Source organism: Bos mutus, chromosome 16 (genome assembly GCF_027580195.1).
Source record: "Bos mutus isolate GX-2022 chromosome 16, NWIPB_WYAK_1.1, whole genome shotgun sequence".
NCBI lineage: Eukaryota > Metazoa > Chordata > Mammalia > Artiodactyla > Bovidae > Bos > Bos mutus.
This window is the reverse complement of record NC_091632.1, coordinates 15,099,173-15,124,549: the sequence shown is the minus strand read 5'-3', so window position 1 is coordinate 15,124,549 and position 25,377 is coordinate 15,099,173. Positions and strand designations below refer to the sequence as shown.

At 42.4% G+C, this 25,377-nt stretch overlaps 1 protein-coding gene and 1 long non-coding RNA gene across 2 annotated transcripts in view; both read right to left on the bottom strand.

Moving 5' to 3' along the window:
- Positions 1-17,912, bottom strand: part of ATF3 (activating transcription factor 3) — a 55,100-nt gene extending 37,188 nt beyond the window's left edge. The window contains exon 1 of the mRNA XM_070384747.1: positions 17,767-17,912. Within this exon, the coding sequence (XP_070240848.1) occupies positions 17,767-17,840 (74 nt within the window). The 5' untranslated portion in view covers positions 17,841-17,912. The remainder of the gene's footprint in view (positions 1-17,766) is intronic.
- Positions 17,913-19,971: 2,059 nt separating this feature from the next.
- LOC138991240 (uncharacterized) lies at positions 19,972-23,441 on the bottom strand. The gene is made up of 4 exons (XR_011467210.1): positions 22,787-23,441; positions 22,330-22,445; positions 21,967-22,052; positions 19,972-20,227 (listed from the first exon to the last, which is right to left on the bottom strand). It is a non-coding gene; the product is annotated as an uncharacterized lncRNA (long non-coding RNA).
- Positions 23,442-25,377: the final 1,936 nt, after the last annotated feature.

The window sequence follows — 25,377 nt, the reverse complement described above, 5'->3', positions numbered from 1 at the left end:
CACACTGCCCAGATAATTGGTTAAAATATTATTCTGGATGTTGTTGGATGAACTTAACATTTTAATCAACAGACTGAGTAAAGCAGATTGCTCTACTAACTCGGGTGGGCCTTATCCAATCAGTTGAAGTCCTTTGCCTTAAGACTTGAACAGACACATCAGCTCTTCCTGGGTCTCAAGCCTGTTGGCCTTCAGACTGGAACCATACCATCAGCTCTCCTGGGTCTTCAGCTTGTTGACTGCTGATCTGAGAACTTGCCAGTGTCCATGATTGCACGAGTCAATTCCTTATAATAAATCTCTCTCTTGCTCCCTCTCTCTCCCTCCTGTAGGTTCTGTTTCACTAGAGAACCCCAACTAATACAGATAGTAACAGCTGTTTTCTCTTTTCAGGGTGCTCAGAACTTTGTAATACAGTGGGGAAAACTAGCCTGATGGTAAAAGTTGTTAATAAATTTTGTTGTGAGAAATTTAAAAGTATAATGTGACATGAGACTTGAAAAAATAATTACAGCTACTATTTATGAGTACCCTCTGGTAATATTTTATCTCCTTCCCCTTGTACTTATGTAACGTCTGGCTTTCTTGTATGTATAATCGCCACGAGGGCAGAGATACTGTTTCGGTCACCACTGCATCTGTGAGAGAGCCTGGCACATAGTAGGTGCTTGCTAAATACTTGTTGACTCTGTCAGTCAATTTATTCCTCATCTTCACAACAACGCCACATGCTCAGGACTGCAATTTCCATTTTTAAAAAAAGCAAACCGATGCTCAGCTTGAGCTCTCTGATTACAACACCCCACCCCCACCCCTTCCATCCATGTCCGCCTGCTCCGGGCCCAGCGAAGATGACCTCTACAGAGAGATAACCTGGGCTTCTGGCCAAAGAAGGAGAGGCCAAGGTTAAGACCTCTGTTCCAGCGTCCGACAGTGACTGTGTCCTCCAGGGCTGTGGCTCGTCAGGCGGCCCCCCTATTTTATGGTCTCAACTTTCAACAGTATCCAATAAAATCTTCCCTCCCTTGCCCTGCAGGCCTGGGTAGGGGGAGGGCGGATCGGGCTTCCTGCTAGTACCATTTCTCTGTCCTTCGGCCTCCCCTGTTGGCTGCTTTAATGCTGCCAGTGCCTCAGGTAATATTCCCTCCATTAAACTCTCCTCAGTTAAATCCCTGGTCTGTGCATTCATTTTCCTGCTGGGATCCTGACTGATGAAGAAAAATTAGGTAACAAAACTAAAAGGCGGTGGAGGCAGGATTTGAACCCAGGTGTGTCTAGCTCAGAAGTCTGTTTTCATTTTGTTTTACCTCACAACCTCTACTGCCCTCTCAGAAATGGATTAGGGATGAGCCTACTCCATGACATCCTGTAATCTCTTGTAGAACAGTCTAGGAACCTGGCATTCTTTAGACCTCCCTCTTCCCAGAGAGGAATACTGGTGGTGTGGAAGTAGGGCTTAGCCTTCTGTGGCCCCAGAAGCCTGAATTTGAATTCAAGCTCTGCTAGGAGCTATGTGACTCTGAGCGAGGAGGCTTCAGTTCTCTGAGCCTGTATTTCCCGATTTGCAAAGTGGGGCCATGCACAGCAGGAAGGAGTGAGGAGTGAATCGATCTGTGTGTTTACACCACCAGCTCAGTAAAGTAGGTGTCTCCTACCTCTCCGCAGTCCTGGTCTTGTGGCAGTGCCTGAACACGTCCCTGAAATCACTCAGTCTCTTTTTTAAGTCAAAAAAAAAGTGCTGCTCAATCTCTGTGCAGGGAAGCTGTCAGGGGTTTTGACTGCCAACAAAATACGGCCCTGTTTCAGAAGGAGGAGTCCAGAGACTCCGGCTCAGGAGACAGATCTTTTCTCCCAAGCTTTCTTTCAGGCATTTAGTTTTGACTCTCTTGTGACATGGCCCAAGGTGAATCTCATGACCAGTGTGTTTCTTCTCCAGCGCTAATGACAGTGACTAAAATAGGGTGTTATGGGGCCAGCCCACACAGCCCTCCCCCCTGGAGAAGTTCTAGAGGCCGCGTTGCTTTACAAGGGTGCAGTGGGTTTGAGACCCATTGGTTGGTGACCCTGTTCTCTTTATAAGCCTCACAATGTGTAATTGAAAACACATTCATGCAAGCTTACTAGTATCGAGTTTGGGGCAGAGGCTGGCCAACTTCTTTCCTGGTGACAGTGCAAAGTGAGGGTTAAAAAAAGTGAGGTGAGGTGGGTAAGGGCTGCCAGGTAAAGTAAAGGATGCCCAGGTAAACCTGAATTTCAGATAAACAGGAAAAAGTTTTTAGTATAAGTATATCTGATATGCTATGGCAACCCACTCCAGTATTCTTGCCTGGATAATCCCCATGGGCAGAGGAGCCTGGCGGGCTGCAGTCCATGGGGTTGCAAAGAGTCAGATATGACTAAGCAACTCATCACGCAGTCCTGCGCTATGTGGGATACACTAAAAAGTCTTCATTTGTATTTCAAATTCCCATTTATGTGGGCGTTGTGTATTTTTATTCACTAAATCAGGAAGCGCTGTGGGGTGGGGAAGAGAGATGTTTCACTGGCCTAAGAGAACTCTGTTTTCTGGCTCCTCATACACATTCTAGAAGCTCTCTTTTACTCAAAAATCACTGTGCTTTTTATAACTTGCTCCACTGAAAGATGACTGTATATAACATTTTATTAGCTGAGTATCTCAAATTCCCACTTGAGTATCTCAAAATTCCATAGATTTTTCCAGGCAAGAATACTGGAGTGGGTAGCCATTTCCTTCTCCAGGGGATCTTCCCAACCCAGGGATGGAACCCCCATCTCTGGTGTCTTCTGCATTAGCAGGCAGATTCTTTACCACTAAGCCACTTAGGAAGCCCATATAAGCAGAGAATCACAGTGAGGAAGACTTTTGTGAGTTGAACAGAAAAGCAGGCCATATTTTGTTTATGTTGGTTATTTCCCTTAAATCATTAACAATTATATCATGAAGTTTAATATTTATAGCAGGGCAAACATCTGTGGAATCACAAGTACTTTTTGCCTTTTAAATTCAATGAAGCATGCTTCCATTGGTAAAAACAACAACAGCAAAAACAACAAAGAAACAAAAGGCCACCACACTCAGAAGCGATGCCTTGGGCCATATGCACTTTTCTCAGGGCACTGCTAAACCTTTTGTAGATCACCTCAGAACTGAATTGTGTAGTCATTGTCCTTCTGCATTCTTAGTTTTCTTGCTTTCCACCTTGAGGGAACACTGGGGAACAAATCAGGAAGGTGGCTGGCGTCTCCACGCCAGGCCGCACACCACCATCAGCAGGTCAGCACCCCAGAAACCCAGGACCAAGCATCACTCTCAGAGGGCATTTTCTGTCGGGGCATCACTGAGTCACCGAGGCATGTGATAATGTTGCATGTCATCATGCAAAAATTAAATTATGTTCAGGTCAAAGATTCTGTCTTCCCATTTCCATGAAGAGCACCATGACACTTCTGAAAATAGTATTAGTGTCCTAAGGATTCTAGACAAATGTCACAGTTTTCTCAGAATGTTGGAAGACTGCAACTGTGGGATAATTACTGGCTTTTAATGTGCCTGTCCTTAGTAGTGAAAATAAAGTACAATGATCATATTTACATACTAAACTGAATATTGGGGAACAGTAGGGCAAAAAAAAGAGGATCCTCCCCCCAGTAGTTCAAACTCTGTGGAGAGGAGGGATACAGGTAAGTAATTGTGTCATCGGGATAGCCTGGGTTACGTAGGTAACAAACAGCTCCAAACATCCTGGTGCCTTAAAAACAGTTAATTTGTTTCTCGTTCACACTACATATCATCAACTGCAGATGTGCTCTATTATTCTCACTCTGAAACCCAGGCGACAAAGCTGGACACCATCTGCACAGAGAGCTGCCACCCAACCGTGGATGTTCACTTTATAAAAGAGGAATTCTGGCCTTAGGATGATTAACTGACTTAGCTAGGCAAGGAGCAGAGGCATCCTGAAACCAAGGTCTTTAAACTCTTGCACCAGTGTCCCTTCTCTTCTATAGATGCAAGTTATCCTCTGTATTAGATTGACCATGCTCCAGGGGGACCAGGAATAAACAAAGTCCCAGGTTCAACTCCAAAATTTTAGTCATGTTTACAGTATACTGGGGCTTCCCCAGTGGCTAAGGGGTAAAGAATCTGCCTGTAATGCAGGAGCCACAGGCATATGTGGGTTCGATCCCTGGGTTGGGAAGTTCCCTGGAGAAGGACCTGGCAACCCACTCGAGTATTCTTGCCGGGAGAATCCCATGGACAGAGGAGCCTGGCAGCTACAGTGCATAGGGTCGCAAAGAACGGGACACAACTGAAGTGAGTTAGCATGCACACACGCACAACATGTTAGTCGTCGTTCATTCATTCAACTTACTATATGTTGGCATTACCTCATGCACTGGGTATACAGCGGTGATCAAAATACAGTCCCTCTCCTTATGGAGCTTATGATTTTATGATGGGAAATACTTGGAGTCCCTGATGCTGGGAAAGATTGAGGGCAGAAGGAGAAGAGGGTGTCAGAGGATGAAATGACTGGATGGCATCACTGATGCAATGGCCATGAACTTGGGCAAACACCCAGAGGTGGTGAGGGACGGGGAGACCTGGCGTACGTGAGGTTGCAAAGAGTTGGACACAACTGGCAACTGAATAACAACAAGTACATGGAATTCAGTTTCCCAAACTTGGGAAGAAAGGCTGAGGTTGCAGGGAGCTGCCTGGGCTCTAACTGCTAGAAGCTGCAGGCCTAGAGGCGTAGGAGGATGCAGACATGGCCTGCTGCTTGGGAGTGAGTCAGTGATTGGATCAGCTGTGTCCTTGTCATTGCCATATAGCAGTGACCCTGAAATGCCATCAGAAACTCTGGTTTGAAGTCAAGAAGTGGAGGACTGAGTGGGAGAACTGAGATAGTGGAAGAAAAGGGAGGGATGAGTGAAGAAGAGAGAGAAATAAAATGGAAACAAAACAAATATGACTTCCACCTGAAATGAGCCCACACATTCAATTCCAAAATACACGGAGAAATTTAATGCTCAGAAAGACAGTCAATGAAGTTGATAATCAGGACAAGATTTTATTCTACATTGAAACTAACTTTATAAATCAGCCTAACAAAGACTTTAGAATAAGTACATCTAAGGTATTTAAAGAGAGGGATAAAAAATATTAGGATATTATAAAACGAACTAGATAAAACAATACCAGGTTTATTATTATTTTTAAAGACTCAACTAGAAATCTCAGAAATGAATAATGCAATAATTGAAATTTAAGATGCCCTGGATAAGAAAATTTATGGTCTGAGTAAAGTTGAAGAGCACAGTAGTAAGGTGGAGAGGGTGCCAGGAACACACCCAGACTCCAGACAAAGAAAAAGAAAGTATTCAGAGGTGTGGAGGATTGATTTAGAGACACTCAATGACCATTATCTAGGGGGAATTCTGAAGGAAGAGCAAGGAGAGAACAGTTAAGCAGTATTTAAAGAGATCCTTCTGAGACATTTTCAGACTTGAAGATTTCAAATCAAAATTACATTTGAGTACCAAGCATAGAAATAAGAATAAATTCATACCTAAGCACATGGTAGCAAAATTTCAGAACTTAAGGAAAAAGATAGTCTGAAGTTAATAGAGATAAAAGATGAATTACCTGCAAAGGAATGAAAATTAGTTTGATGACAGCCTTCTCATGACAACAATAGATACTAGAAGACAATGAATATGTTCCAAGTGAAGAGAGAAAGTAATTGTCAATCCAGAATTTAATATCCTGAGAAAGACATTTCAGACATGCCAAGACCAAGGGTTTACCAATTACTGACCGTCACTAAAAGAACTACTAAACTTTAGTAAATATAGCCAGCTATTGATTGCAAAAAACCCCACAAAAACCCAAAAACCTTTTTTTAATATTTAAAAAGAGTGAAATTACAACTCTGAAACAAAAATAACAAGATAGGAAGCAGGATTCACCAGTTTACTAAAAAGTACTGGGATATGAATGGAAATCTAGAAAGATGGTACAGATGAGCCTGTTTGCTGGGCAGGAAAAGAGACACAGACTCAGATAATGGACATGTGGACACAGAGAGGGAACAGGCGGGTGAGACAAATCGGGAGAATAGGATTGACATATATACACTGCTACTCCTGCTGCTAAGTCGCTGCAGTGGTGTCCGACTCCGTGCGACCCCATAGACGGCAGCCCTATGCAAAACAGCTAGTGGGAAGCTGCTATACAGCACAGGAGCTCAGCTCATCCCACCTAAAGGGGTGGGATGGAGTGGGGATAGGCTCAAAGGGAGGGGCTGTGTGTATACATACAGCTGATTCATGTTGTTGTACAGCAGAAACTAACACACTATTGTAAAGCAATTATCCTCCAATAAAAAAAAAAAAGAGGAAAAAAAAAGTGCTGGGGTCTTTGTTGTAGTCAAAAGAACTACAACAAAGTCAAAATATATTTGACTAACACACTATTGTAAAGTGTGTTATTGTAAACTAACACACTATTGTAAAGCAATTATCCTCCAATTAAAAAAATAAAGAGGAAAAAAAAAAGTGCTGGGGTCTTTGTTGTAGTCAAAAGAACAATGGATACATAATACCTTAAAAATATATTCAGTAAATAAAGTGATCAACTTAAGAAAACAGGAGCAGCAGAAAAATCTAAACTAGAAATACAAAAATCATAAATATTAGAGGAAAAATTAAATAAATATTATATAGGGAGAATGAATAAAACCCAAAGTTGACTTCTTGAAACAACTTATAGAAATAGACAAACCTTGAGCAAAACTGAAAAATGGGAGAAAAAAAAAAATCAAACCCCACAAACAGAAAATTGGAATAAAAAGAGGTTAGAAATAGATTCAATGGAGATAAAGAAGTATGTAAAAGAATGCTATTAAAAACTTAATATCAATAAATAATGTCAATAAACTTAATGTCAATAAATGTAATGAAATGTGGAAGAAATGGGTAATTTTTTTAAAAGAACAAATAAATTTTGGTAATTTATTCAGATGAAATCAGAATAAAGCCTGAGCTAATAAACAAATTGTTAATCAAAAGGTCTCCAACTTTCAAAGAAACAAGGCCCGAATAGTTTTACCAGATTTTCAAAAATATAAACACTGTTTAGAAACAAACAAAAAAACCATTTCAGAGAATGAGGGGGGAAAAAAGGAAGAGCATTATTTAACTTATTTTTTGAGATACTAAAGTCAGACAAGTAAAGTACAAGTAAAGAAAAATTAATTTAATCTCACTTTTCATGTAGATATAAAATCTTAAGGAAAACATCATGACCAAATAGGACTTAGTCTGAAATTGAAAGTATAATTTGAAATTACAAATCCTACTAAAGGTTAAAAGAGACAAAAAGCCTTTTCCTTTATTTTTTGTATTTTAGTGTCACTTTGATAAATTCAGAAAAGACATTTCATGGAATGCAGAATTCATTTGTGGTTAAAGAAAAATGTTTGCAAACTAGGTATAGAAGTTAACTTTCTTTACCTGACAAAGGCTATATATGAAAATTTTACAAATATTATACCAACTGGTTATATTTTAGAGGCATGTCCACTAAGTCAGGAATAACATAAGGATACCAGTTATAAGCCTGTATTCAGCATAGTACTAAGGGTCTTGACTGGTCTTCTTTGCAATAGCAAACAAAGGAGGGAGACAGAGACCAAAAGAGAAAGAAAATTGTTCTTGTTTGTAGAAAATGTAATTGTCTACATAAAAAATTCAAGAAGATTCACAGAGAAATTCTTAGAGTTAAAAGGTGTTCAGCGAAGATGCTAGATAAAAAGATCACACAAAATTAATATCTTTCTTAGCAGTAGTCACTAATTAGAAAATATAATAGGAAAAAAGCATTCTATCCACCATAGTAGAAATTATGTGACACTTAGCATTAAATTTATTAAAACAAGTGCAAGACCTCTGGGAAAAAAATTATAAAAGCATTATGGAACAATATAAAGACCTAAATAAATTTAGAGAAATACCATGTTCATTGTTTAGAGTATTCAGTAACATAAAAATGTCAATTTTCTCCATAGAGATTTATGGGCTTACAGCAATTTTAATTTTAAAAATCCTCAAAATGTGTGTGTATTTGTGTGTGATTCTTAATAAGATAATTCTGAAATTCTTGTGAAAGGGACAAGAAGAGTCAAGACAACTTTGAAGAAGAAGGTAGATTTATCTTATTAGATATTTTGATATTTTAAAAGACCGTGATGGTATTGACTCAGGGGACAAATAAATAGATGAATGGAACAGAACAAAATCCCAGGAATGACCTATATACATGAGGAAACTCTCTGTACATCACAAAACAATGGGGGGAAACAGTGGGACTGAGAAAACTGGTTACCCATGTGGGAGAAAGGAGAAAACAGACTCCTACTCACCCAGCCATAAAGACTAAAGACCTAAATGTGAAAGCAAGCTTGCAACTTTGAGAAGAAAATATAGGACATATAAACACAATAGAAAGAAATTATAAAACAGGAGAAAGTATTTGCAATGCATACAACCATAAATAGGAGATAGGCTAAGAAGCAGTAATTACACAAGCTGAATTCTTTGATCACAGGGCAATAACACTATTAATAAATAGAAATTAAAACAAAATAACAATTAAAGTATAAGATCATGGCAGTTAGAAGATAACTAAAATAAGAACACACCACATCAAAATTTATGAAATGTTATTAAAGTATCCTGAAAGATGAAATCATGGTCTTCAAGTTTTCATTATCTTTAAGGAAAGGTAAAATGAAAGCTTTCAGTCCAAGGATTTAATAACAACAACAATAAAATCCCTCAAAAGTCAAGAGAAAGAAAAAAATAAAGGCAACAACAAGATTAAATGAGTTAGAATATAGGAAAATTTATAAAATTAATTTGAGGGCTTCTTTAAAAACAATAAGATAGACAAACTTTAGAGAAAGTAAAGAAAGGAAAAACTTGCAAATAATAAAATAGAAATATAAGTAAGAGGTTCAACGTCAGATGAGGATATAGTTTAAACATAAGATAACACTTAGCAAAATTGTAAGTTATGAATTTTAACTTAGATGAAATCATCTTCTGTAAATATACATATTGCAAAAATTGGAAATATTAAGCCTAAATACATTAATCACACTGAAGAAACTAAGGGAAGAAAAGATGGAGAGAATTCCCTCCTGGGAAAAAATGTCTAGGCCTAGAAAACTGTATAGGGAAAATCTTTCAGATCTTTAGGATTAGGTAATTACTATGCTTCAATAATTATTTAAAAACACTGAAAGACTTGGAATGTGTATCTAATTTACTTCACAAAGATAACCTTGATGTCAGAACCTAAAAAAGACAGCTCAAAGAAAGAAAATAATGAATCTATCTAAATTATGAACATGGAGAACAAATCCAAACACAGATAACAGAGTATCAAGAGAATAACCCGAAAAGGATTTAACCTAGAGTGAAAAGGTTTTATGTCTTAATATTTGAAAAATCCAACAGTATAATATATCGCATCTGCCAGTTTAAAAAGAAAATCCAAATGAGATTCTCAACAGATGCAGAAAAGTTAACTAGTCCTTATTTTTAAATGACCAGAAATTTAAGAACTCCTTAACAATAACAAAATATTTATTTCAAAACCACCTATGAGAATGAAATACTAAGGTAATAGTATTAAAATCAGGAACAAAGCAGGGATACAGTTCATTGCCAATTTTATTTGATTTTTAACTGGAAGGAAGTTCTCACCAATTAAACAGTAAACATCCTAGCAGAAAACTGCTAAATGTACAAAAGAGACACAAAAGCCAGTTAGAAATACTATCCAGTTAGAAGGTATAATTTAAAAAAATCAAACTACAGTAGTAAAAATGAGCAATGATGACATTGAAAACCTCTATTAAATTCCTTGGAATAGTTTTAATGAGAAAGTAAAGGATCTATATAATAAAAACTACAAAATGTTACTGACAAATACAGAAGAGAATTTGGATATTGTTCCATGGCAACAATGTCAGTATTTTTTTTTTTTTTAAACCAACAAAATGAAATTTAATGAGGACAAATGGAAAAGCCAACGTTCAAATTAGTTTGTATCTCAATATACTTTCAATAAAAATTTCATAAGATTCTTTTCAGAATTTGATATTATCACTATAATGTTTACTAAAAGAATAACTAGGTATCAATAGCAAAGAAAATGTTGAACATGGAAAGGAATGATGAGAAAATGGCTCTGCCATGTATTAAACAATTTTAGAAAGCAGGTGTAAATAAAATGGTGTGGAAACGACAAAAGAATAAATATATAAATGTACAAATCAGTCGCACAGAATAGATACTCTGAAACTATATTAACCACAAGAGCTTAATCTACAATAAACACAGCATTGCAAGTCAGTAGGGAAAAATTATTATTTAATAAACTATTCTGGGTTAACTATTAAGAAAATATAAATTTAGAGATTCAGATGCCTCAGTGGTTAAGAATCCACCTACAAAGCAGGAGACGTGGCAGAAGCCATGGGTTTGATCCCTGGATCAGGAAGATACCCTAGAGAAGGTAATAGCAACCCACTCCTGTATTCTTGCCTGGGAAATCCCATGGACAGAGGAGCCTGGTGGGCTACAGTCCATGTGGCTTCAAAGAGTAGGGCACGACTTAGCAACTGAGCATATAGTAAAAATAACATTAGATGGATAAATAGGTGTAAATATATAAATACAAGACCATTAAAACTAAAAAGACTAGAAATACATTTTTAAAAGGTTTAGTAATTTAAGTCATCAAGGGAATGTAAATTATAACTATAATAAGCCACCACTGCACACCCAACAGAAAATGGCTAAAATGAAAAAGACTGACAACATCAAAAGTTAACAAGAATACGGAGCAACTGAAACTCTGATGCATTGTTGGTGGGAGTATAAAATGATACAACTACTTTGGAAAAAAGTCTGGCAGTTTCTTATAAAACTAAGTCTCTATATATGTCCTCTGACTGAGCAATGCCACCCCTAGGTATTTCCCCCAAAGAAACGAAAGCATATATTCACACCATGTGCTGTGCTTAGTCGCTCAGTCGTGTCCAACTCTTTGTGACCCCATTGACTGTAATCCGCCAGGCTCCTCTGTCCATAGAATTCTCCAGGCAAGATACTAGAGTGGGTTGCCATGCCCTCCTCCAGGGGATCTTCCCAACCCAGGAACTGAACCCAGTTCTCCCGCATCACAGGCAGATTCTTTACCATCTGAGCTACCAGGGAAGCCCATATTCACACCATGACTCAGCAATTCCACATCTAGGTATTTCCCCAAAGGAAAGGAAAGCATATGCCCATAAAAGTGCATGTACAAGAATATTCATAATGGCCCCAAATTGGAAATAGTTCAGATGTCCATCAGTAGAGGATGGACATGCAAACTGTAATATAGACACATAATGAAATATTAGTCTTGACAACCAAAAGAAACTCTTGGAACACACCAACACAGATGAATTTTTTAAATATCATGTTGAGTGAAACAAACGTTACACAAAAGAGTTCATGCTGTATGATTCCATGTATATGAAGTTCTAAACCAGGCAAATCTAACTGACAGAAGAAGCAACACTGTGGTTGCCTTTGGTGTAAAGTGAGAGTAAGGATTTATGGGGGAGGGACACTGAGGAACTTTCTGGGATGATATGCATTTCTTTATATACATATGTTAATAGTTTTATTTGGATAAAATTCACATGCCATACAATTCACCCATTTAAGGTGTACAATCCATGGATTAATATATTATGTGAATATATTAAGGATTAACATATATTCATCAGTATGTGCAACCACCAGCTTAAAGAGAAATCGTACCCTTTGGATTTTTAAATCTCTGTAGATTTATGCATTTTCATTTATCAAAACTCAATGAATAATCCACTTGAGATTTGAGAATTTCACTGTAAATATGTATGTAAACTTTATCTTTAAAACTTTTTTATTAGAGGGAAATATGAAATAAATTTCAAAGTTCTATGTGGAAAGGGTCATTCTTCAGAAAAGAAAATATTGATAGATCTGAGCCACTAGGGAAGCCCTGATTACTTTAAACCCAAAAATCTTTGTGTGTCAAAAACATATAACCAACATTAAATGCAAATATCAAGCCATAGATTAATTATCTTTTAAAAAAATATTAGAAAAGGAGGGTTTTGTCTATATATTTGATATATGTGTAAAACATTCTAAATCATTGCAAATATTAAGCTACCAACAGATAGGAGGGCAAAGACTCCGAACACAAAGTTCATAAATTGTAAATAAAACTTAACAAACATGGAGGAAATTTCCTCTTGTTTACAGAAATTTTAAATTATATCAGGAGCAATATACACATCAAAGGCCCTAGGACTTGTATGCCTTTTGATTTATTTTCCTTTGAGAAATATATTTATTCTCCTTTGAGAAGAGAGATTTAATGTGAACAAGAACAGTTATGCACAAGGATTTAGCTACAAAAATGTTTATTGCAGCATCATTTGTAATACTGACAAATCTGGTGTTAACACAAATGTTTAATACAGAGTGTTAATTAAATAAGTTACAGTACAAGACATTAATATGACTTAGCACTCCTGCACAGCCATGTGAAATGATGTCATAAAATACTTAACTGTGTGGAAATATGTTTACATCTTGAGTTAGAAAAATAGGAAAAAAGGCCAAAACTTCCTTGATCCTGTTAGGCTAACCCATTCCCTTGTATCCATGCTGTGGACACACGGGCATTTGGCTCCTATCAACTTTCCTGTTCCCCATTTCCCTTTGGAAGCTGTTCTGGGAAGAACAAATAGGCTAGCCTCAAAATTGGGGGGAAAAAAGACATATAAAAACATAAAAAGAGAAAGTGTAAAATACTGTTTCGGTTAACCTTTTTTTTTTTAATTTTAAATTGGGAAAAGGTATATAGGTACATGATCAGAAATTGAAACAGTCAAAAAATGCATGATGAAAATAATCCATCCAGACCCAGGAGACTTAATTAGCGTTTCTTATCTTCTTCTAGATATATTTTTTAAGGAAGACATCTACTAAAAGGAACAAACAAAACATAAGAAAGAGAGAAGAAGGAAGGGAGGGAAGGAAAGAAGGGGAAAAGATATAAAGGGAGAATATGGGGGAAAATTAGAATGAGTTTAGTCTATGAGGGGTCTAAACAGCCCAAGTTTATTTTAGAATATATGTTAAACATTTGGACCTCAAATGTTCAGCAACTTGCGACTAACTTTTAACAACACTACTACGTGAACATTTGGAGAAGGAAATGGCAACCCACTCCAGTACTCTTGCCTGGAGCATCCCATGGACAAAGGAGCCTGGTGGGCTACAGTCCATGGGGTCTCAAAGAGTCGGACACGACTGAGCGACTAACACGCACATGAACATTAAATCATTTACAAATATTTATCAAATATATCAAGAACAAAAGTGAAGAGTCTTTTTACTTGAGAAGCCTTAATGTACAGGGACTGTGTCATCCAACCCCGCATTAGGGTTCCCAGCCTGGCAAGCATTAGTGCACCAAACAAAGGAGTAGGAGGTGTGAAATCAAGACTGTCCTGGACACGTGGCTCTGATTGAAACAGCAGTGGGGGTTCAGAACCTTAGAAGCACCTGGCAACCTGGGTTTACCCTGTTGGAGAGCATGCCTAGGGCAGCAAGCACCAAATGACAGCCACTGGGAGCCCACAGGTTTTCTTTCCTGGCATCATCTTCAGATGTTCGGGATAGGACCATATGTCCTGACCCTCTTTTACAACCATTTTTGGATTGATTAGTCATGAATAAAATGGTTTATATTTATTGCTTGAAGTAAGCCTAAGAATATTATTTCCATGGGTGGGGAGAGGAGAAATCAGTTAATGCAGATAGTCCACAAAAAACACAGCTGGGCCTCTCAGTTGAGGGCAAGTTAGGGTTCTTAGTGTGAGTTCTTTGCTGGGGGCCACCCCCTTTGTTTTCCATGATGCAAATATAGAATATTCAAAGGTACAGTAGTCAAGGGATGAGATTTGATAGAACTGATTTTTACTGCTTCATCAAAGACATTCTGAAGTGAACAGGAGCATTTCTGTGTATGATTAAGCTTACTGGCTTAAAAATAATTAACAATTTATTGTTATTTATTTATACGTGAGCTTATAATTAGTTTAAGATGTGTTCTTTTTTACATTAAAAACAAGAACAACTTTTATTGACTGCTCACCATGTGAATGACAATTGGTTAGAAACCCTTATACATTTTAAAGGATGAGACGAAATGTTTTGGAGAGAAAGCAACATGGGAGCCAGAACAGAAGGAAATAATTTATTGAGGGATGGCGGCAAGGGGGAAAAGGAGACAAGGCCAAGAAGCTGAAGCAGGAATGGAAAGAACAAGAGAACGAGCTATCCTTGAAGCCCTAACAGAATCTGGAAATCTGCTCTTGCCTGTATGAACAGGAAAGCAAACATATTTCCCATTGGGGGCGGGCGGCGGAGGGGAATAGCAGAATTAATTTTTCCTAAAAATTTCTTCTTTTATACCTTCAAGCATGTATCTAAGTGGAACTTGTATTTTCCAAGAGTTTATCCAGTCCAACTACATATCTTTCACCTGCCATCACAATGCCTCAGACTAAGTTGGCTCCATTGTTCTTACACCTGCAGTGGTGACCTCAGTTCAAGATTCAGCAAGTGAAGTTAACCCTAACGGTTCTCCTGATGCTCCTCTCACACAGAAACAAAATGACTGCTGTGTTTTGGAGAGCCTTTTCCAAGACAGCTTCTGAGTGGAGCGTTGTACTTCCATCTGATTTTGGTGGGTAGCCCAGGGGATGTTAGCGGTTACTTTTCCTTAGTAGTGCTGATGCCTCAGTAGACGAGTCTATTTGCTGAGCCCCCCAAGCCCTGGGCAGAAGGAACTAAAGGCAGGAAGATCAAGGCAAGAAGACCAAGTAAACAGAAGAGCAGAGCTCTGAAGTTGAAAGCTCTTATTCATTAATTCTGCAAACACTTACTGAGCACTTACTATGGGCAAGTTCCAGGTCAGACAAGCGGGGTTGGGGGGGTGGGGGTTGGTACAGTAGACAGACGCTGATCCTGCCCTCCCAGAGCTCAAGGTTCCTCCTCTCCGGCAGGCAGAACAAGTGTTATTAACTTTCCTATTATGAGACCAGGAAACTGAGGCAGAGGACAGACACAGCTCTGGATCACAACTGGACCTCAGCCTTTCTCTCGGAGGTCTAAACAGTTGGCTAACAGAACTCAACAGGCTGTCAAACTTTTCTCTTACTAATTACACAAAACTGCTTTAAGAAAGTATTCACTTCACCATGGGCTTCTGCTCTGCATCTTTAATATTCAGGAAATGATTTGTGCCCCTATTCCTTTCTTAGAAGAACTAGCCTATTTTTCACACAACTTTAGAATTGTTATTATTAATGCTGATAATAAATCAGCTTTAAGAAAAAATTTGCTGAAATCTTTAAATCCATCTTTCCCTAGAGTTGGTCATATGAAAACTAAGACTGTGAAAAAGCTTAAAAAATTTTTTTAATACAAAATGATCAGGCATCCAGGTATTCGGCTAAAAAATGCTCCATCTGGACCCTTCTTCTGGGAACTCTGCATTCACCTGCCTTTCAAGAAATCTGAATCTTTTCCAAGGAAGAGGAACCCAGAAAGAAAGGTTCTTTTTCCTGAGAGCATTTTCCTTATTCCTTTACTCCTTTCAGCTGTTAGCAGCAGCTGGTGCCCTCAGTGTACTGAAGTGCTGCCTTGTAAACATTCTCTCTAATACCGCGCATTACTCATAGTTTGAAAATCACTTTGACTCCTGAAACATAATTATGTTAATGTCAGATGAGTCAGCAGGGGGACCACACGCTGTTCCTATGGCAGTCACGCCTCCCGCCAGCCTCTCAGCTCCTGAGGCTTGCAGGGCGGGGGAGCAGAATTTAAAAAGAGAGAAACCCCCTTTCGGGAGGAGGAGAGAAGAGAAATGAATGCTTATGGCTCAAAGAACGGCTTCAAAGAGTGGCTGATTTCATTTTAGCTGCAACATGAAAGGGAGAGTCAGAATAAAATCGCTAACCCTAGGTTAATCCGTTTACGTGAAGAATAAACAAGAATTTGGCGAGTTTCCTCTAGACATCTGTGATTTTCCCTCCGGGATGGGTTGAGACAGGTCACTCTGGTGAATACACAGTCGTGATGGTATTTCCAGGGCTCCCCTGGGACCTGTTTTCACACCCGTAGGAGGTGATGCTGGGCAGCCCAGGAGGAGCACGGAGGACCATCATCCCGGGACAGCCAGAGGAAATCGGCGGTGGGGGCTCATTCGCACGGGGACCCCGGACGGTGCCCGGCTCCCCTGGGCCTTTTAGCTCTGGCGCTGTGCCCACTGGGCAAGCGTGACCCCCCTCGGCCTAGAGTTTGCAGCCACTCTCTTGTGCTGTGCTCAGCATCACTTACAAGCTCTGGATTGTTTCCCGTCCCCTAGCTGCTGGGAAATGAAGAGGAACCAAGTAGCACCGGGTTGGAGGTTTTTCGGGGTCTTGGTAACCACACTGCCACCGCCCCCTGCGGTGGACCCCTGGCTGGTCACAGACCAGCCGGCCAGCAACCTCAGCGTCCCCTCTCAGCCTGCCTTCCCGAACTCAGGAGATCATTTAAATACATGGTTATGGTGCCTCCTTCCCAAGAAGGCTTCCAGGTTCCTTATCTCACCCGTGTCTCATGATAATGCCTATTTTATAAGTGGGGAAACAGAGGTCAGGGAAGGGCTGTCCTTGTGCAAGGTCACACAGTGAGGGACAGAGTTACACACTCAAGACCATGGGGCCCTTTCTGCTCTGCCAACAGAGAGCCAGGAGTCCATACCTAGAGGACTGGACAATGCCAGCTGGGGTTAAAGGACCCCAAGAGTATATATATTTTTACAGCCAAGTAAGATTCTTAGTTGGCTGTAATCTACAGCAAGGCAGTGACCTGCGCAAGGTCACAGGCTCAGAAAATGACAGGATAAGCTGCCAGACAGGGTTTCCTGACCCCTGATCCAGGGCTTTTTCCCTCTGGCCTCGTTATTTCTTCACTCTGGACTTACCCCAGGTTAGACCTGGGAAGAGTCTGTTTTCCACAGTTAATCTAGGTACCTACATTGCTGATTAAAAAAAAAAAAAAAAAGCATTCTATTCCCAAAGCACAAGGCCCCACAGGAGGCAGAGATGTCAAGGAGGAAAATTCACTGGAAGGAAAGGGTTAACCACATCCAGTGGCTTCCCAGGATGGTATGACTGATCAATACCCCAGAGTAACTAAGGCAATGATTGGTGGTACCCTCAAACCGTGGCTTCACCCAGGCTCATTTCAAAGGCATTTCAACATTGCCTTCATTTGACCCCACTGTAGTTATGTAACCTATGAGGGGTAAAATGCCCAATCCAACCTAGGGACTCCTCAGCACCCTCACTCTAGGCCTTCTGATCACCTACCCTTGGACCACTCCTTTGGGTGACGTAGAGGTATCACAGGGCTGGTGCATGGAACTCACTTTTCCACTCCTCTCCAGGGTGAGGCTGACTTTGGCCATGCTGGGTATGTCCCCCTAGCTAGAGGTTTCCTGACCAAGCACCTTTCTGCTATGGCATTTCCCCTGCTTGGCCCCAAAGACAAAGAAAAGTCAAGACTCACATTTTGAGGTGGGTGCCGAAAATCCTTAGGGAGCTGCGGAACACCCTGTTTAGAGGAGGATTTCTCCTCGACATGTCTCCCCTTCTGGTGCCATCCAATTTATCCTTGAGGCATGGTTGGTAGAGAAGAGCTGACTCCGCCCCCCTGCCCCCCAAAGCAACCAACAGCTGTTACTATATTGAGTGGCAATATGATGTCGTATCATAGGTGACTAACTCATCGAGCCTTCTCTGCGAGCCATCAGCTAAATATGACAGACTTCCATCATCCTGACCTTTTCACAGGAGAAAGCTGAGTGAGGGGCTTGAGGCTGCCTCTCGGGGCTCAAGTCCATGCCTGGCACTCTGTGGTCAGCATCTGTGACCGAGCATGTGAGCACACACATGTCCAGTCCCATACACAGGTGCACTTCCTGGGAGAAGGTCACTTTCACCCCAGATGACTTTCCTCCACTGGCCTGACTTTGAAATTAGTAGCCATCAGGATGTTTAATAATCAGAGTCATTAAATGAGGAATTGGGGAGGGGTTTGTATATATTTACTTGTATAATCTAAGTACTGTTAGACATTTTACATATGGTTTTTTAATCTTCCAAATGCTCTGAGGAAGACAACACAATCCTGTGGAGTTAGAGAAACTGAGGTCAGAGGGGTTAAGGACTTTCCCAAAGTTGCAGAGCTGATCGTGGTGGGGCTCAGACGCCAGTCCGAGTCTCTGTGTCCCCAGGATGGACTGAACTCTACATACAGAAGGGTGTCATCACCTCACCTGAATGTTTTAAAAAGAGACTTTATTTTGTAGAGCAGTTATAGATTTACAGTAAAACTGAGCAGAAAGTACAGTTGTTCCCATGTGCCCCTTACCCACCCTCACCTACACTCTCAACTTAGATGTACCAGAATGGTATATCTGTTACAAAGATGAACCTACACTGACATATCATAATCCCCAAAGTCCAGTTTACATGGCAGTTCACTCCTGAGGATGCACATTCTGTGGGTTTGGACAAATGCATGATGAATGTATACGTCACTAAATATCATAGAATAGGTTCACTGTCCTAAAAACCCTCTGTGCTTCCTCCCTCCCTTCTAACTCTTTGCAAGCACTCACATTTTTACTGTCTTCATAGCTTTGTCTTTTCCAGAATGTCATATGATTAGAATCACACAGTATGTAGCCTTTGCAGGTTGGCTCATTTGACTTAGTGATATGCATTTACTGTTCCTCTGTGTCTTTTCATGGCTCTCTTTATTTTTGGTGCTGAATAATATTCCATTGTCTGGAAGCACTACCATTTATCTGTCCATTCACCTGCCGAATCACCTAGCTTTAAAAATTTCATTCTATGTGTGCGTGCTTAGTTGCTCAGACTCTTTGCAACCCTTTGGACTATAGCCCGCCAGGCTCCTCTGTCCGTAGGATTCTCCGGGCAAGAATACTGCAGTGGCTTGCCATTTCCTTCTCCACGGGATCATCCCGACCTAAAAATCAAACTCGAGTCTCCTGAGTCTCCTGAACTGCAGGCGGATTCTTTACCCACTGAACCATTCATTCTATCGTGGTTCACATTAAAAACAGAGATAGCCACAGGAACTGGTCTTTCTCTCCTGGACGGCATACCTACCTCCTCACTACTGGCACCCACATGGCACCTGTCAGGGGGTGCCGCTTTGGTCTCTCTTGCTATGCATCATTTCGCAGCCTGGGAACCAGCTATTCCTCCAGAACAAGCACTAAGGCAATCTGAGGAGAGCTCATACATGCACATGGCCAAACCATCTCACATTCCCTTCTTCCTTCAGCCCAATGTTTACCCTCCAGCCTCCAACAAAATCATTCCTAACATGTCTCACGAGTTACCACATGGGTTTTCTTTTCATTTTTTAATTCCAACCATCCAACCACCCAAAAGTATTTACTGAGCACCTCCTATATGTCGGTCTTAGATGGAAAGCCTCTAGAGGACACTGAACATGTTTATGTAAATTTGCATGCACTCACATCTATCACGGTGCCCCGCTCCATGAATAAAGACTTTTTGCTTGGGTGTGTTTGTGTGTGTGAGTGTGGAGACAAAAAACAAAAGCAAAGACAGTGACTAAAAATAAGCCTGTGAAACCATCTGAATTAGCATCATCCAATTATATTTATTACATTGAACATTATAATAAAAGATTATTGGTATGATTATAAAAGCCTTTATATAGCACCTTCTGTGTTTTGGTGTGTTTTTTGTTGTTGTTGTTTAATTTCTAAGTCATGTCCAACTCATTTGTGACCCCAATGGACTATAGCTCACCAGGTTCCTCTGTCCATGAGATTTCCCAGGCAAGAATACTGGGGTGGGTTGCCATTTCCTTCTCCAAAGGGATTCTTTACCATTGAACCACCAGGGAAGCCCTTTAGTGCTTTTACATAGATGGTAAACCTCCTTGTTGCCTGAACATGCTGTACAAGCTGAAATAAAAATAGATTAAAGAAAGTTTCAAATAAATTCCTGGAGGGCAGATCTATAACACGTTATTAAAGTGGAGTTAGGAATAACCAGGATGCATTCTTAACCAATGAGGATGACAGCACGAAGGGCAAGTGCCATAATCCCGCCCAACCATCTTAGTGGCTCCAATGGAGGCTGGTGCTCAAGCAAGACAGAGCTCAGGGTTAACCCTGCAGCCACTGCTAAGCGGTCATCGAGAACCTGGGTGTACCCAGAGACCCCTGGGCTTCCGCTATGCCAGGAGCCTGCCAATGGCTCGCTACCAACCCACACTTCTGTCAGGCAAGTAGCTGTGTGTGCCATTCTCCGTTTCGCCCCCACACAAAAGAAGCGCTTTGCTTTGTATCATCCCGTGAGTCACCAGCACGGTTGGGAACAGCCCCAGGATCCCTGCTCCTTTCTTTGCTGGGGCTGTCTGCTGGAGATCACAGTCCTTCCAGGTTAGTGGCCAATTACACTGATGGTTCTTAACAACATTTAATGGGGTTTGGGGGGATAGGAAAATGACGGGAAGTAAAGGCTGGGAGATAAAATAATCAAAACCTGAAATGACACACAACATCTTGATTACCGAAGGTTTAAAAACGGCAGTCCAACTCACTGTTGTTCTCATTCCACTGGGAAATGCGCCTAAGTTGGCTCAGATGGTAAAGAATCTGCCTGCAGTGCGGGAGACACAGGTGTGATCCCTGGGTCGGGAAGGTCCCCGTGCACATTTATGTTCACTGTTTCACCTGAGACTCCTAACAGAGGCGTGAACCGTGAAAGGCACAGTGAGCTGCTAATCAAGTGACTAGGACTCTCTACATAACAGGCCACGTGGCCCCGGGCAGGTCACTTCACCCGGACCTCAGTTCCCTGGTTGTAAAACAGGGGCTGGCCTGGTTGGCCTGAAGGTCCCCTACTGCTCTAAGCTTCCATGTCTGCGTGTCCAGCCCCAGTACAGAGGGAGAGCTGCTGGCCACAGCTGAGGCCGCCTGTGGTTTTCTCCATCTTCTCCCGAGGCTTCCATGGGAGACACACAGGGTGTTCGGTCAGAAGCTCCAGAAAACCCGGAGAACAGGAAGAGCAGTGGGCAGTGACTTCATCAGCCTGATGGAGGGGCCAAGAGCAGGGCACACAAAGAAGAGAGCTGGGTGGTGGCTGGAGACTGGGTATGAGGGGAGAGGGGTCAGTTCTGAGTGTCTCTGGGCGGTGAGCGGGGGGAGGAAGGTAGCCCTGATAGACCCGGCAGGTATGACCTGAGGACGCGCTTGTGACGCTCAGCCAAAGACCAGTAACGGCTGTCAGAGGATACCAGTGACAGCCACTCATGGCCCACCTCCACTTCCAGGACACAGGCAGCAGCGTCTTGCTCAAAACTCTAAGAAGCTGTTGTCTCATTTCGTCTTGGCATGACGATGCTGTTTCAATAGAAACCGCTGCTTTACAGAGAGAGGCGATTATGATGCAGGAGAAACAAGGTTATTTCTTCAGCACTGGGGCAGAACTGGACACTGGCATGCCAGACCAGGACGCATTAAGCGGGATGCCCTCTCTAGTTTCCAGACAGAAAACAGAGCCAAGGGTAGGCGTGGCAGGGCTGGGACTAGGGTGTGGTGAGTGAGGTGCCTGGAGTGCAAACCTCAAGGAGGTGCCCGCTCTCCGGGGGCCGGCAAGTACAGGAAGGACACCCGAGAGGAAGCTCCTCTTCACTCACCTTACTCTCATCCAGACCAGGCCCTGAGGTCTCACTCTCCTGTATCCGCAGGCTGAGGTTACTTGTGGGTGATGTGTTCAGAGGCACTGGAATTGCGGTAAAGGGGAAAAACTACTCTCCAGGGCTCGATACACCCAGAATAAAACACAGTATCACAGCCCACCTTCATCACCAAAAACACTGACTTGGAGTCCAACTGACGTGGGAGTGACTTTCAGGTTGCGGTTCCTTAAACTGTGTAACCTAGGGAAACATGCTTAATCCTGCGGTGCCCGGATTCCCTTCCTCATCCGTAAAATGGGCACAATAACAACCATCTCAAAGAGAGAATTAAAAAGAGCGGAGGAAGTATAAGAAACAAACCTGCCACACGGTAAACCTCAGTGGATTGTTAGTCCCCACTGAGACTGTGATTGTGCTCAATGGCGAAGCACGGGCCGGGGTTCCTGCCTCCGGGAACGTCCACAGGCAACATTAGCCTAAAAGGAGGGGTGGATATCAGTTCACAAAGTTCACATCCAGAGAGTTTCTTGTTCCAGGTCACACACCTAACAAGAGAATTTGGACAAAGTCAAAAAATACTGATAAAAGGGCCAAGGTGGCCCAAGTTGATGAATTATATACAGACATTCAAACCACAGCCTTTCTCTGTCAGCAGAGGTGTAAGTGAAGGAGTAGGCAGTCAAGGGCCATGGAAAACTTCCTGACTTTTGGGTCAAGAGCTGATTCTGGTTAAACAAGGAGGGCTTCCAGGAGGAGGTTCTGGGGCTTCTGGGCGCCTCCAATGAAGCTCAGTTGCTTTCCGTTTTTTCATTCCTACCTCAGCAATCACCTTCTCTCAGTACAAAGGGATATAAAACTGGCTCCGACTCTACGGGTGGGTGAGCGGGGTCCTCGCCCCACATCTTTCACGATCCAAGGCCTGGTCCCTTTAAGGCATCGAAACTCAGTGAACATTCTAGGCTGGCCCCGCGGCCTTCCCGAGGCGCGCTGACGTCACCCTTCGGGGAAGCGGCTGACGTCAGCGCGTCCTCTGCGGGTGGGGGCGGGGCCGTGAGTCACTCGGGCCGTGCCCCTGGCCCCCGTGAGCGGGGTGCACGTGAGCGCGCCCCGCGCTCGCCTAATTTTAGCTCCGGCAGCCCCCGGGGGGTCGGTCGAGGTAAAGGCCGGCAGAGGGGACGTGGGGGGCTGGGGGCGCGGTTCTGCCAGTCCCTTGCTGCCCCGCCGTCGGTTCTTCTGGAGGACGGATCCCGGCCCGAGCTGCTGGAGTGCGGGCGATTGCAAGCCCCGTCCTGAGCTTGGCGTAGGCGTTCAATAAACAGAATCGGGGTTCCCTCCTGGATGCGACGCGGGGCTTCCCAGAGAGGGCCAAGGTTCTGGAAAGTTCCCTGGGGGCTGAAGTCAGAGCGTAGCAGGGCTCGGGCGTCAGCCCTCGGTGACCTCCCCGGGCGATCGCCTGGCCTCCCTGAGTGGACCCCGGGATTGGCCGGTGCGGCCCACAGCTAGGGGCTGTGGGGGTGGTGGGCGGGGAGGGAAGGCGGCCGGGACCCTCGGTGTGCAGCCACGCCCGAGTCGGTGACAGCGGTAGGGACGACGCCCTCAGTGGTGTGGTGGCCGTCCAGGGGTCGGGCTAAGTACAGAGGCCTCAAGTTGAGAAGGCAGCGGAGAAGCTCAAAAACCCAGACGCTCCATCCCCAGCCCCGGGAGTTACCAGGTGATCTTGCGGGAGTCAGATGAAAGCTTCATTTTAAAGAAAGCAGTGCCCGGCACCTTGTGAAATCGATACTCTCCTGTTCTCTGGGAGGTGGGGGACCGATGCGATGGACATGAGTTTGAGTAGGCTCTAGGAGTTAGTGATGGACGGAGAAGTCTGGCGTGCTGCAGTCCATTTGGTCGCAGAGTCGGACATGACTGAGCGTCTGAACTGAACTGGGGGGTAGTTCTGGAAAGAGGCTCTGTAATCATAAAGTGAAGAGCAATTTTGACTTTACCGAGTGGTCTGCTGTTCCTCGGTGGACCTGCATTCTTGTTGGCGTGGCATCCTCAGATTTCACAGGGATTGTCTCTTGTTCGATCGGGAAGTCGTGTCTGACTCTGAGACCCCGTGGAGTGCAGCAGGCCAGGCTTTCCTGCATCCTTCACCATCTCCCGGAGCTTGTAGGCAGCTTGTAAAACATGTTGAAGGTTCCTTTGACCTTAAAGGTGAAGGGTGTTAGATGTTACAAAATAATATTAAATAGAATGATAAACGGAATGTCAAATGGTGGTAGGGTAACTGTTTCTAATTGTTGGACCATTCAAATTTACCTTTCAAGTTGTTGAAGGCTGTAACCTTAAAAAAAAAAACGACTTTACGTATGTCCTTTTCTTAGAAAGAAATGGTGGAAAGTTAGTTGTGGAATAAAGGTAGCCTTGAGGATTGTGACATGAATGAATGACAAATCTGTAAATCAAATACATAATTTTCATTTTTCCCCCCAAGAAATACCACATTGCCTTTGGTAAATTGGAGATTTTTTTCATATATAAATGTGGAAACTGCAAGAGTGTTTATTCCCCATTCAGTATCCATCTTAACGGTTTAGAAAGGACTAGCAGTTTAGAGTCTTCAAAACTGAATACATCCAGAGGTATGCATAGTGTTTTATATTGTTCTTCTAGCAACAGAAGGCTCTTTGTCCTAAGTTTGGATGGTTGCTACCACATATTCCTCAATGGTGCCTATTTGGGACTTGACTTGAGCAGGTGTCAGTGTTGATGAATCATGGTCTCAGACTGAGCTAATTTCCCTTTGTGTAAGGTTATTGTTGTGTGTGTATATAATATATAAGAACCTGAACGTCAAGTTTTTCACGTTCAGAAGTTAAGGTTTTTAGTCCGGAAACTGAGTTCTTGCTTTAAGAATACTTCACCTTGAAATGGGCCATGTGCATCCTGAAGACAGCCTGTGAGTGTTTCTGTGAGGTCTTCCCTGCCCCCACGTTGTCCCTGCTTTCTTTGAGTCATCTGTTCTTCAGTTGTTCCCTGTGCCCTGATTGTTCACTTACTGGTTCGTTTTTCCCTCTAGACTAAACTCTTGGGCCCATGAACTAGTGTCTGTCTGTGTATCTCTGGCATCTAGAATAGGGCTGGGATGTAGTAAGAGCTACTTTGGTGGTGTTTTGTTTCATTGAATAAAGGTGAGTGTTCCAAATCAAATCGCACATGTTGGGAAGGGAGGTTTGGTTTGGTTTGGTTTTAGCTGAGAGGATGGACCTGTATTGCTGTTGTAGGGCAATCAGTTCCTTTCTTTTCCAGGTCTGCTGTAACCTGTCCCCTAGTACCACCACCACCACCCACGAGCAAGAAGCCAGGGAAAATAAAACCAACAACCAGACTCTACATTATTTTGGGATCTCAATAGTATGCTGT